The sequence below is a fragment of the Falco punctatus genome, assembly GCF_963210335.1.
Source record: "Falco punctatus genome assembly, chromosome: 1".
NCBI classification, from domain to species: domain Eukaryota; kingdom Metazoa; phylum Chordata; class Aves; order Falconiformes; family Falconidae; genus Falco; species Falco punctatus.
Window position 1 is genome coordinate 44,850,809 of NC_137580.1, and position 13,018 is coordinate 44,863,826.

General features: G+C 35.0%; 1 protein-coding gene across 1 annotated transcript in view; it reads right to left on the reverse strand.

Moving 5' to 3' along the window:
- The window catches only part of RNF212 (ring finger protein 212), a 45,774-nt gene that overhangs the window by 27,445 nt on the left and 5,311 nt on the right, over nucleotides 1-13,018 (reverse strand). The window contains exons 3-9 of the mRNA XM_080366698.1: nucleotides 12,305-12,379; nucleotides 9,289-9,345; nucleotides 5,966-6,024; nucleotides 3,768-3,832; nucleotides 3,609-3,678; nucleotides 2,771-2,816; nucleotides 1,406-1,469 (exon numbers count right to left, since the gene is read on the reverse strand). Of these exons, the coding sequence (XP_080222824.1) occupies nucleotides 1,406-1,469; nucleotides 2,771-2,816; nucleotides 3,609-3,678; nucleotides 3,768-3,832; nucleotides 5,966-6,024; nucleotides 9,289-9,345; nucleotides 12,305-12,379 (436 nt within the window). The remainder of the gene's footprint in view (nucleotides 1-1,405; nucleotides 1,470-2,770; nucleotides 2,817-3,608; nucleotides 3,679-3,767; nucleotides 3,833-5,965; nucleotides 6,025-9,288; nucleotides 9,346-12,304; nucleotides 12,380-13,018) is intronic.

Consider the following 13,018-nt stretch of genomic DNA (forward strand, 5'->3'; position numbering starts at 1 on the left):
AGCTTAACTGTCATGAAAACATAATATTGCACCATTCCTGCAAATCTTTTTCAAATTAAACATATATGTTTGTTTCTTTCACCTTCTCTCATTTATTAGACTATTATTAGACTATCAAGATAGCTCTGCTGAGGTACTCCAGTTCTTCAGCTGTTCTTTTTTGCCCCGTCCATCTTGGAGAGAGAAACTTTCTTTAGTGCAACAGTAAATCACTGTTTCTACTTGCCCTTACTTTTGCAAGTATGCTGTCTTGCCCACTGCAAAACTTCATGGGCTGATTCTGAAATGTGCTGAACACATAACTGTTCTACATATGATTTTATCATCCTATTAAATATCTATTTATATTTAGACACAATAAAAAAACAGTTGACCTCAACTCTTGCTATCTTGTTATTCATAAATTTATAGGCAAGCATGCATTTAGGAAGGATCTGAATATATAAATCAGACTTAACATAGAAAAAGCAATTTTTTTCTCCTTCATTACAATTGCATTGCAATTGTATTTGTCTTCATTTTGGGACATTTGCACCATGTGAAAATACAAGAGTGCTAAAAGTTCCCTATGTGGCTGGAGATGGACTCTATTAACTGCTGAAGCCAAGTGAAATACTGCCTGAAATGGACTGTTACAGAAACATGCTGAATGTAAAACCAAGAATGAGATGGACATGTAAATGGTTGACTTGCAGAGCATTAGGAATTCTGGGGAACTCCTCACAAATAAACAGTACTCATGGAGACTGCATTAATTTCAGTAGGCTGTTATTCATGACTTATTTACATCAGTGTTACCCAAGCTCTGCAACAGGCCAGGAATGAAAGGAAGCACAAGCAGATAAAATGTCTTATACTCTATTAGTCCTATGGTGAAAAAGAAAAAAAAATAAATCACCTTTCTGAAGAAATTCTTGATCTCAAATTAATTACCTTGCTTTTTTATGAAAAACCTTTGTTACTTTCATTTTGTTTCCCCCCTTCTTTTCATGTGGTTTTTAACATGACATTATGGACAACGTTAATCTCTGGTAACTATAAATACATGTAATTATGAAGGTTAATAGAGGATCAACAACATATATTGCAAGTATGCCTGTTCTGTTCAACCATACACATCATTACAGTATTTTCTTTGCAAACGTTAGCTATGATTGCTCAGCAAAAATCATTTTGTTTACGAGTAATTATTTACGCAACAGGGTAGGTCAGTACTAGGAAGACTTACTTCATTCTTAATTTTTAACCATTTCCCATCTGCTGGAATGAGGTCTACATGATAAGTTTCTTATACTTTAACACAATTCAAGTTTACTTAGTAAATTGCTAATGTATGCATTTTACTTTATTAATCCTCTTAATGTAATGCAAATGTTATCCAGTTATAAACTTTACTTTTACTCACCCATACGTCCATCTTGTGGTGGAGTTATTAATGATAATCTTGTTGGACCTGTTGGTGTCTCAGGCTAAATGAATGGCAAGGTATTAATTACAGTGTAATATGTATGTTAATAATGAAGATACTTTAAGTGATATTGTTACATTTTTAAGGTCTGTAAAGCCTGCAGCTTTCTGGTGCTTTCAGCTGCCAGTTTTTTTCATAACGCTAAAATGAAAAACCTTAGAATTAAGTTACTATTTTTTAGAGCTCTGTGGGGTGGTTGGTGGTGGGAGTACATGTCTTTCAGTTGTATTCCAAGAAGTCCTCTCTGTCACATTCAGATAAGAAAAATATCAGATCCCATTCTTAAGTTAGTATCTGTTCCTGGATGTTACCTCTCCTAATCAGAATACTGATACAGTGAAAAGCTTCTGCCTTCATTCTCATCTTAGAGATGTCATTCAAAGCTTGCAATTCCCTACTCAAATATCAGGTTCTAGCACTGCTTTCAGACCATTGACTTCCACACCTAGTTTTTTCTTAACATATGAAGGTACTATACATGTGTTTGATGCTCCTGAGCATAGGTGGAAGCAAGATCACCTGCTCAAGCAGCAAACAAAATTGTTTATGAAAGGTGAAAGATAACAACTGGCTTGATTTGTGGCTTAAAAAAAAACCCAAACACTTTTATCCATCATAAATGAAATTTCAGCAATGTTTTGAAAATCAGTGTGATCTGAAGAGTGCCATGTGATTCACCTCTTCTAACTTCAGATATCTGCATTGTTTGCACCCAGATTGATCCCCCAAAATTCCCTTTGTGGTCAAGGAAGAGAAACAGGAATGAGACCAACAAGTTTCCTTTAGAATGAGATGAATCACACATACTAATTCGTAGGTTATAATGGAAAACCTGAGATGCTAGCACAGATCTGCACTGCAGACATCGACATGAGGACTAGTAAAGGTAGAAACCTTACACAAATTTCCATTTCTTAATATATTAGAACTTAAGTTTAATTGCAACTCTCAGTTTCATGTATTAACAACATTCATTTTGGAAACAGTTACAACATTTTAATAATATAAACATACTAAGATTTCAAGAATTTGCCATTTCATTTAGCATCAGAAACGTAAAAGCCTGTATGTGGCATGTGGAGAATGTAACTCCAGAAATCAATGCTGTGATTTATTCCCTTTTGGATCCTTTTTCAGGAGTGTCTGACTTCTACTAATAATCAAGCATAACTGAAATCAGCAAGTAAATAAGAATTGTTTTGAATGTGGGAGGGGAATCATATTTTTTTGCAATATTAACAGAGCACAACAAATCAAAAGCATATACATATCTATGTAAACATACATACAAACGTCACTTACTTTCCTCATTGGTGAAGGTACAGGATCAATCTCCATTGACTCCATTCTTATAATAAAGGTGAAAAAACGCATGACATTCTCATAAAATTAACCCATTCTTTATGACTAAAACTATATTTTCATGTTAGATTTTACTAATAATGGAAAAGCATAATATATAATGCATAACACATAAGAGTATTTAGAACTTGTTCCAAATCCCACTAGCAGTAAGAAAAAACTATTGATTCTGAGCTTTGGTTTAGACATTTACAGAGAAAGTTATTTTATGACTGGCATTGTTATTCTGATATTTAATTTGGAATATATATGCATATTTATATATTTGTCACTTTTCTCCAAAATGAAGGCATTCTGAAATTTTATATTTTATAAAAAATAAAGCCACAGTCACAGGTATAGAAATCTGTTAGCTTGAGCAAGCTGTATGGTCCATTTATATAAATTTAATCAGCCTTACTGGAGTTCATCCCATCTAACTTCAGATAACTACAATGTACATACAGGTGTCTGTACAAGTCATTAATTTTTTTCCTACGGTCAGTGGGAAGAGTTCCTCACTAATTAATCAATCTATCTATCCAGAAAGTCTTTAGGATAAGGTGCATCATGCCTTAGAATTTTTTCCAGTGAGTACAAAGGCAATGTATACAAGTAGCTATTATGTACACTTGGATAAATAAGACCCTCCACAATTCTTCTGTACTTACACAGTTTGCAGAAAGAAAACACAAAATCAGAAAAGTTATTTTAAACTCATTAAAAAAAAAAAAGTTTTGTGTATGAAATATCATATTGTCTATGTTAACATTTTCATTGACAACAGATTTGTACCTACATTTCAGAAGCAGAAGGATGACTAGGATGAAGAGAACATGAGGAACAATCATTCTGTTTTCTTGAAGGAACTAAAGTCATTAATAAATTTAATATTAGAACATAGCTATATCCAGTGATAAGTTTTCCATAGTCAGTATCTTAAACCAACACTTCTTACTGGAAAGTGGATTTCTACTTGTACTGGAAAATGGTAGTTGTGTAGTTTGTTCAGGAGGCTTCATACTAATGGGAAAACAGAAGAAACAACAGATATAGATTGAAAGCTGGTTTGGTTAGTTCATTTGTCTAGCTGGTCCATAAAGCACAAAATCAAAGCATTTTATCCATCATTAGCTGTTTCTAACACGGCACTGTTTACCATGAAGCAAAATAACCATCTATTTGATAAGCTATTACCTTCTTCTTTATATCATAATGTCTCTATCAGTCACTACATGCCCAAGAATACCAATTTAGGATAACATTATGGCAAAGTATTTTATGGAATAACAGATGTTAAAATACAAGTATTAACTGCAGTTGAGCCAAAAAGTTTCATTTTGATCTATACATTTCCCAAACTTTAAAAAATCTAGTTTTCAAAGGAAATGTTGGCATATTTATGCTATTCACCAACAACTACGTAAAACTGATAGCTTTGCCAATAACCATAAATGGGAGGAATATGTCTACTGGGCATGCAAGGAGAAGCCCTAGCTCACACTATCTTGGTAGAACTGTGAAAAATCTGAAGTTCAGTAAGAACTCTGTATTTGGTATAACCAAGATGCTATTTATTTGAGATGTAATCAAGAAAAAGGAGGCTGTGGATAAAAATATATAAACTATGATAATCCACCACATATATAGTTTCCTTCACATTCTTTTGCTTTCAGTTATATTACACTAAGCATCATAAGAGACCATATTACAATATTAGGTGCCCATCAGAGTTAAAAGAAAGTCTATACTGATGAAACACAGAAAAGGAATAAAGATCAACAAAATTTTGCAATTAAATTGCTGGCTTCATGAACTGGCTTATTAAGGAGATTTCAGCATCCTTGATCACTGGTATTCATAAAGGGGCATTCATGAAGGGCTTCTCTTAAGAATAGTGAGAAGTACATTGTAACTATACACTATGTACTCTTAACACCCATATTCACTAAAAGGCAAAAGCAGACCAAGACTGTTAGGGTTTTTTGCCAGTAGTTTTTGAAAACGGGTAGGATAAAATAGGACATAGAAACAAATGTTATACAGAAAATGTAGTAATTTCACCATAGGTGGATCACAGTAGATGTCTGACATCTTGTTTATTTTTTTTATGTAAGCAGATATTTTAAAACAGTAGTAAGATAGTACATTTTGTGTGTTAATTCAATTTAAACATTAGAGTACTGTATAGGCCATGTGGACTTTAAAGCAGAGATAAGAGTAATAAATTTGGGTAAGTATAGCACAAATAGTATTACAAGGGAAACAACAGAAAAGGGTGAAGAGAGTGCAGAAATGTTACTAGTGATGTCCCCTTCAGTTTAATCTTGCAACTGATCCTGTTTAATACACTCCCTGATGACTCAGGGATAGCCCAGTTTGTGAAATCTGAAGACAGGAAGTTCTGAAGATAGAAAGTTACATCAGTATTGAGAACTACATAACGACTTTAAAAATTTGCTATTTTCAAACAAATAATTGAAATAAAATTTAATTAAATTAAAAGTAATAACACAGAATGCACATAAGGATCATAAGAACTTTGACTATAAGTTGGAAATAAATGAGATTAAAAGATTAATTTGTATCAATTTATGCACAGGGAGATAATGATGAGCTACCACTTGGCTGTCTCTGATGCATTTGTGAAAAAAGACTAATTTAAAATAAGTCAAGTTGATATCTACTAGAAACAGAAAAGATAAGAATCATGTTACAAAAATCTGATAATTTTGTAAATGGGATAGATACTAGGAAATGTTATAGTACTTTCCAGGCTGATGCTGGAAAGCCTATCGAAAAAAAAACAGAAACACGTTCATGTAAATGCAAATAAAAATTTTAAAACAGAATACAGGTACGATATGAATTTCTAAAAGTTCATTTTTAAAGTAAATGCTTTGAATTATTTGTATTAAAAAATAAAAGGATTCCTTCCTGACAGGCTTGATAAATGTGAAGAAAATGGACCTGATGACAGAAATCACTGTACTGTAATTTACAATTTCTGTAAAAATATGCTTCTTCTATTTATACAACACAATATATGAGAAAGGCAAACAAAGCATGACTTTTTTTATTTTTACAAATTAAACATATTGTTGTTTGATTACAAAGACTATTTCTCATTTACTTTTGCTGCATTAAACATCTTACCATTGTATCTGATGCATTTGTTGTGTTACTTTCTTGAGAGATTCTTCCAACTTTACTGTCTGTGAGATAATCATAGATTTAAACAAAATCAATTTGTGACACACAACTTCATCTTCATACAACCAGTATTCTAAAGTATTGAAAGGCTGTTTTCTTTTGGTTTTAATCTTAGATCGGGCAAGACTATAGCTGTTATATGGATCCATTGAACAGTCAGTCTGAAAATGTTTCTTTTTGGCAGTTACAGACTTAGTTTGACTACCTTTTGTTAAGTGTGCTAGTAATATTGGATAAATGAATACTAAGAAAAGGGCTTAAAAATAGTTTGCTTATATTTTTCTTCCTCTTTTCCATATCTGCTATAAAAGTAATGTGCCTTTTAATATGGAATTATTTGGAAAAATACCAGTAACTATACAAAATACCAAATACCATTTTCCTATATTTGTCATTTCAGATTCAAAATTTTTTCAGTTTTTTTAAAGTATCTATTTGTAATAAGCTCATGTGAAGAGTATTTCCTTTCATGTTATAGACACAACCAAAAATATCTCCATTAAAGAATGTTACGAGCTTGCAAAATTAAAGAACATTAAGGTCAAGAACATTAGGTCAGCTCCCTAGTATGTGTATTTTTTACGGTGTTCCATTACATGATCATACATTATATTTTACGAAGGATGTAAAAATTCATTCAATAGTCTCAATACTGCATCTATATTTTATATTTAATTACCATTGTGTGACCTTAGTCCTTCATTACTTCACACTTTTCATATTTTGATTTGAAGACAAAATATAAATTTTCACGTTAACTTTTCATGCTTCTCATAATATTATTTGAATTCTTTAATATCATTACCTGATACACCTTTATAAAATCATGTTGTTTATAGGCAATATTATTCTCTTTTTGCAGATGTAAAAATTTGCAAAGCAGATTAAAGACAAAATCAAATTTACATAAGATCTGATTTTTTGTATTCTTTTTTTCTTTTTCTCGACGTGAGAATTAGTTTAAATTAAGAAAGTAACCAGTACAGATGTCAGGAAGAATGTACTTTACCCTGTCATTCTGCAAGACTGGGTCATTTTAAGGCCAAAACACTTAAAGGTGAATAACTATTTGGTTTTCAACACCTTTGGGTCCTAGCACAACACAGGGTCTAGACTTGCCAGGAATAAGGACATAAGTGCCCACACCACACACCATGATCTGTACCCCAGTATCTGAACAACTCATAGAAACAACAATAAAGAAGTTTCTATCAAGTTCATAAGAGCTGTTGGTTGACAGTGACAAGGAGGAAGGAGACCACAAAGACAGGCAAGTGTGAGAACCTGGGTGTGAATTTCCTTGTGCAGTACTTCACCTTTTCCAAAGGCCAAGATCTGCAGAGTGGAGAGTGGCAGGAAGAAACACTTGTGTCACAGGCAGATTTGTGCTTCCTCAACTCCCCAGGGACTGGCCATTTGCCAAATTGATTATACTGTAAATTATTCTTGCTCTGTCCTTTTCCCACTCACCTTTATCTCAAAGCCAGTGGCTGGAAGACTCAAATGGAGATTATAACCCTGAGTGTGAGCATCTATTCCCACTCTTTCACCCTGTGTGCCTCTGCCAGCTGTGACCTAGCCTTCCCCAGTTCCTCCAGACTCCCCCCTGTAGCCCTGAAAGAGGGAGCATTGCTAACTGAAACTCACAGGAAGGAGGTGGGTATATCATTGCACCGGGAAACTCTACTCTTCCTTGCTCACCTCAGCCTCACTGTCAAACCATTTCTCTACCAAAATGGCTTCACCAGTGCTAGCCATAGCTGCATATAGCATATTTCAGACAACCAGACTCTTCTGACCCCAATCCAATGCAAGTAGGTTTAAAGTACTAACAAATTCATAGAATGGACAACACAACAGAAACACCCAAAACAGCATGCCATTGAAATAGCAACGAACTAAATCTTCACCTGTTTCTGTATTGTCACCTAAACACCTTCCTTAGGTCAAGCAGTGTCCTTGAGTATTTTATAACCGCTGTTAAATGAATATCTCAACAGTGAATAACTTAGAAACTTATCATCAAAAAGTATCCACACTCTGCACAGATTCTTTGGAGATAACATTTCTATTTATGCAAAATTCTGCTAAGAGCTTGATTTTACTTTGCCTACATGTTTCAGTTTTACAATCTCAAGTTAGTACAATACATTAGAAAGGGGAATAAAATCAGGGTATCTCCATTGCCTGGCTTTGAAAGCAGGACAGAACCTTGAAAGAACTGTATCAGATGCTCTCCTCACACACAAAATGGACAACTGACCAACAATATGAGTTTCCATCTGTCATTTCATACATAGGGCGCCTATCAATGTGTTGATTCACCAGTATTTCCAAGCAGCTGTAAGTAATGTACCTGACCATGTCCTTAGAAATGAATGAAACAGCCAACTATTTTATCATTTAGAAGCATCTCAGAAATGAAAATTAAATTTTCTTTCCAACCTACAGAGGAAGAGGCATAGTCACAAATTCAGTACATATTCTTTGCAGAATAATTAATTTTGTTCCTTCTATTGAGCTACCCCTAATGCAGGGTACTAGGCCTTAGTCTTGTTCTCCATTGCTCAAGCTTCTCATTTATTGTGTCAGCCCTAGTCTTCTTTTCCTCTAGGTTTGTAATCTGAGTACCAGTCTCTCCCCGCCTCTTCCACTTTCTCTTCCACAGCTTGCCATACAGTGAATTCATTTATTCTCTCCCTGCCCTTTGACTGTCCATGTAATCTTGGCCACCCCACAACTACAATCTGTTTTTATTTAATAAACCCTTTTATTATTTAATAATACAAAACATAATTGATAAAGTCCTCAGATGTTTTAAACAACTAAAACCTGGTATTCATAATTACAGAAACAAAGCAACACTGATAAATTATGGTAAGTATTTCACTAAAAGGTGAATATATTTTTGTTGCAGCACAATCAAACTAGTAGACTGCAACAAGGCTTTACCATTGGTCACAATTCTACTGTCTGTGCTGTATCTCCTTCCTCCAGAGGTCAGACCACACTACACCTTCTCCATCTGATCCCCAACCCATCCTTCCCTCCCCATCCTCAGGACTATTTAACTACTTATCAGGAATGAGCTACACCTGCACATCATCCATGTCAATCAATCCAGTGCCTCTGAGGCAAGGCCACAGCTGCATGTTATCAATGCTAATCAACCCACTGCCTTCATTCCTCTACATATTTTCTAAAAATAAACCAAAGCAACAAGGCAAATATAAGCAATGAAAATAAGAAATCACAATTAGAGTTACCTTTTGCCTGTGGTATGCTAATAAATGTTTACGGTGTTTTTCTTGAAATTCTGAAATCTAAAAATAAATACAGTTCTATCAACCTTCACCTAGTAATATTCACACAACCTCAGCAAAAAAAGTGGAGAACAACTTCACAGTATTCAAATTCTTCTATATTTTAATAAGCATTTAACATATCTTCTTTAAATCCTCTGTGACAAAACATTCTAAGTTCTAATCACTGATAAAGAAAGTATTATAACGTTCGTTTGATCTAGTATGGCCTACCCTTGAACTGGTAGATTTATTTCACTGAATTTGTATTTTAACACTGTGTTGTCTAACAAAGTAAAGGACATCAGAAAGGCAGTTTAGCTGCGGTGTTTCTTATTCGTTAGTTCTAAGCAAACACATAAAATTAATGGCAACATAAAAAGTAATGTGTCTTACTGGCAATTATAACTTGCCTTGTAAAAATATCCTGTTAATTAAAAAATAATTGTTAGACACACTGTCTGGTGGTGTGTAAGCACTTCTTGTGCCCAAATGAGGATCATAAACTATGACAGGTTAAAAGTAAAAACATACAAGGTAAGCAAGACAAGAGCTTGAGGAACAAATTAAAATAGGCAAGTTACTAATAAATCTTTCTTCTCACGTGTAAGAAAACTGCCAGAAAATGTGTAGGGATAGAGAGAACCAAGAAGAAACATTCGTGAGAACATAAACCCATAGCAGAGCATCTAATTGAAATGATTACTTTTATTCACTGTAGAAGAGCCTGGGAAGTTCCCACTGAATACTCATCAAAGGATCAGAAATGTCTTCAGAAGAACTGATGGAAGAAACAGCCACTCAGAAAATAATGGCTCTAAGCTGCCTCCCACCACTCAGAAATGAGGTCTTGAGTCTATAAAGGACATATCTGTTCAAATGTCAGTTCAGTGCTCAGTACCATTCAAAAAAGTAAATCAGGTCTTAGAAGTAGTTAAAAAAAGGAATAGGATAGGGGCCATCATTATTCCACTGTACGAATGTATGGTACAATATCCTGAGTCTGCTTAACATCTCAGAAAGGATATAGTAGGTCTGGAAACAGTTCAGATTAATCAGAGGTATTTAAGAGCTTCAGTAAAAGAATGACCACATAGAATATGAGTCTTCATGGCTGAAAAAAAAAGACTATTGAAGAAGGGATGCATTAGCCGTCTAAAACTAATGATTAGCACAGATGGAGTGCATGGGAATGGTTACATTTTTTCCTCTAGAGTGGGATTCGGGAGTATTGAATAAAACTAGCAGGTAGCAGGTTAAAACCCAAAAAAGGAAATCATCATCACACAGTGTATAACCTGTGGATCTCCCTTCCATCGTATGTGATAGATGCTAAATATTCAGAAAACAACTTGACGATTAAATGGGGGGGAAATGTCCACCAAAAGCTTTTGAAGGGGGCCTACAAGAAAGCTAGAGAGTGACTTTTTACAATGTCAGGTAGCAACAGGACAAGGGGTAAAGGCTTTAAGCTGAAAGAGGATATATTTAGATTAGATATTAGGAAGAAATTCTTCACTGTCAGGGTGGCAAGACACTGGACCACGTTGCTCAGAGAAGCCCCAGATGCCCCCTCCCTGGCAGTGTTCAAGGCCAGGCTGGATGGGTCTTTGAGCAACCTGGTCTAGTGGAAGGTGTCCAGCCCATGGCAGGGGGTTGGAACTGGATGGTCTTTAAGGTCCCTTCCAACCCACACGATCCTTTGATTCTGTAACAAATTTTTGCCCTAACAGAGCACAAGATGCTTTTATGTCTTTTGATACTGTTAGAAGTTCTGAACATACCTTAATGCTCTAATTACACTTTAATATGTTTCCCATAGGCTATCTCAGACTATGGAAAACCCACCTTAGTCTTTTGACATCATGTCCTCTGTTTCCTTTCTTTGACATATTACAGAAGTTTGTATTCCTGTGTGGTTCACAGTATAGCTGTCTAAATCTGTTCAGTTTTCAGAATAAGTGCTGATCATCATACCTGCTGTTAAAAAGTGTGTATGGAAGGACAGAGGAAGGCTTCTTGTTTACCCTGTGTCACCTGTATACATCTTCAAAGGAGTGTGGAGAGGGACCGTGCTCAGCCTGGGAGAAGTTTGTAAAGCATAGAGTAGAGAAAATGTGAATCCATAATCACCATGGAAGAAAGCAGGTGATCTTCCCTGGGTTACTTTTCTGCTGGATCAGGAAGCTCACCACAAGATCAAACAAGTACCAGTCCAGGGGAGGTGAAAATATACAATGAAGGTTGCAGGTGGGCTCAGAGACAATGTACTACTACAGTTCAACCTAAAGCAGGTGAAAACACCACTGAAATGCTCAGTAAGAAGGACAAGGACAAGGATGAGTCCCAAAGCCAAGATTAAAAGATGCAGAAAATGAGAAGACAATGGGAGTTTATATGTATACTTTTAACACAGACAGCTACTAAAGCTCTGGGCTGGAAACTAAGCCTGAAGGAAGGGATCCTGCCTGGAGTTTACAGAAGGCAGGGAGGAAAGTTACCTTGGATTTACCTTGGAATCATTCATTGCATTTATCTGAAAAAACATACCTGTTTTGATTTAAAAAAAAAAAAAGAGGGGAAAGAAGGAAGGGAGAGACAAAGAATTCAGCTCAGGATTTTAGCCAGCTCAGGTTTTCACTGTGTAACTTTTTATTGCTGTGATTAGGGCACACTATCTGGGCATGTTTAAGGTTCTGGCAGATCTAATTTTTCATTGCATGGCATTGAAAGTGATTTTACACTATTAAAATAACCAGAGTAGTGGTCCTCAGAGAGAGTTTGAAAACAGAAGCAGTGATTGTGATGAATAATTTATGCTTTCTTAAGAACTCTGAAACTGTGGAATTAAGGGAGTAAAGATGGTAATGGACATACATTAATTTTCAAGCATTCACTCATATGTTTTTCTCATTTATACCAAAATCATTAGAAGTTGCTGATTAGTTCATAGAGTTAAAAATTTTTAGGGCAGATTCACCTGTGTTATTTCTTTTGCATATTTCTTGCATAACGTATCTATTCCCACGAACAGTGATTGAATATCAGGATTTGTCTACCAAGAAAAGAAAGTATATCAAGGTTAGCATTTTCATTTGCAAGTTATATTAAATAAAGCATGTTGTGAAGCATTCCTTAAACTGATCAATATACATAAATAGAAAATGGACAGATCAAGAGTAGGATGATACAGAAATTGACAACAAGCCCAGTTTCATTTAATTCCCTTATTAACCATCTGGAAGGCTTTCTGCTTTTGTTTAAATACATTACACACATATATGCTCATTGTAAATAAGAAATAATTTCCAGAGGACATTCAAGGAGGATATTGTGATCCCCTGGAATCTTTAGACCAACAGCCAAATTTCTGGCAGTCCTTTCCAGGCTTTTTGGTTCTCACCATCCCCAGCCACATGGATGCATATTTTTATCAGTTTTGTTTGAAAGTCCTTTTTTAAGAATAGTTCCAATGCTGACTAGGATCCCTTTATCTCTCCTGCCTTTTAGAGAGCAAACTGCTATCCTAGCAGAAGAATAAAAGCCCTAAAATGGCAGGTGAATTTTTCAGGTATTTTATGACTAAGACTTTTAATCAGAGATCACGATGTAGCCTCACAAATGGCCACTCGTATTTTTAGAAAATGCTGAGTAAGTGCCCTGTACCTAAGCTATCAATGCAATAAAGATATAT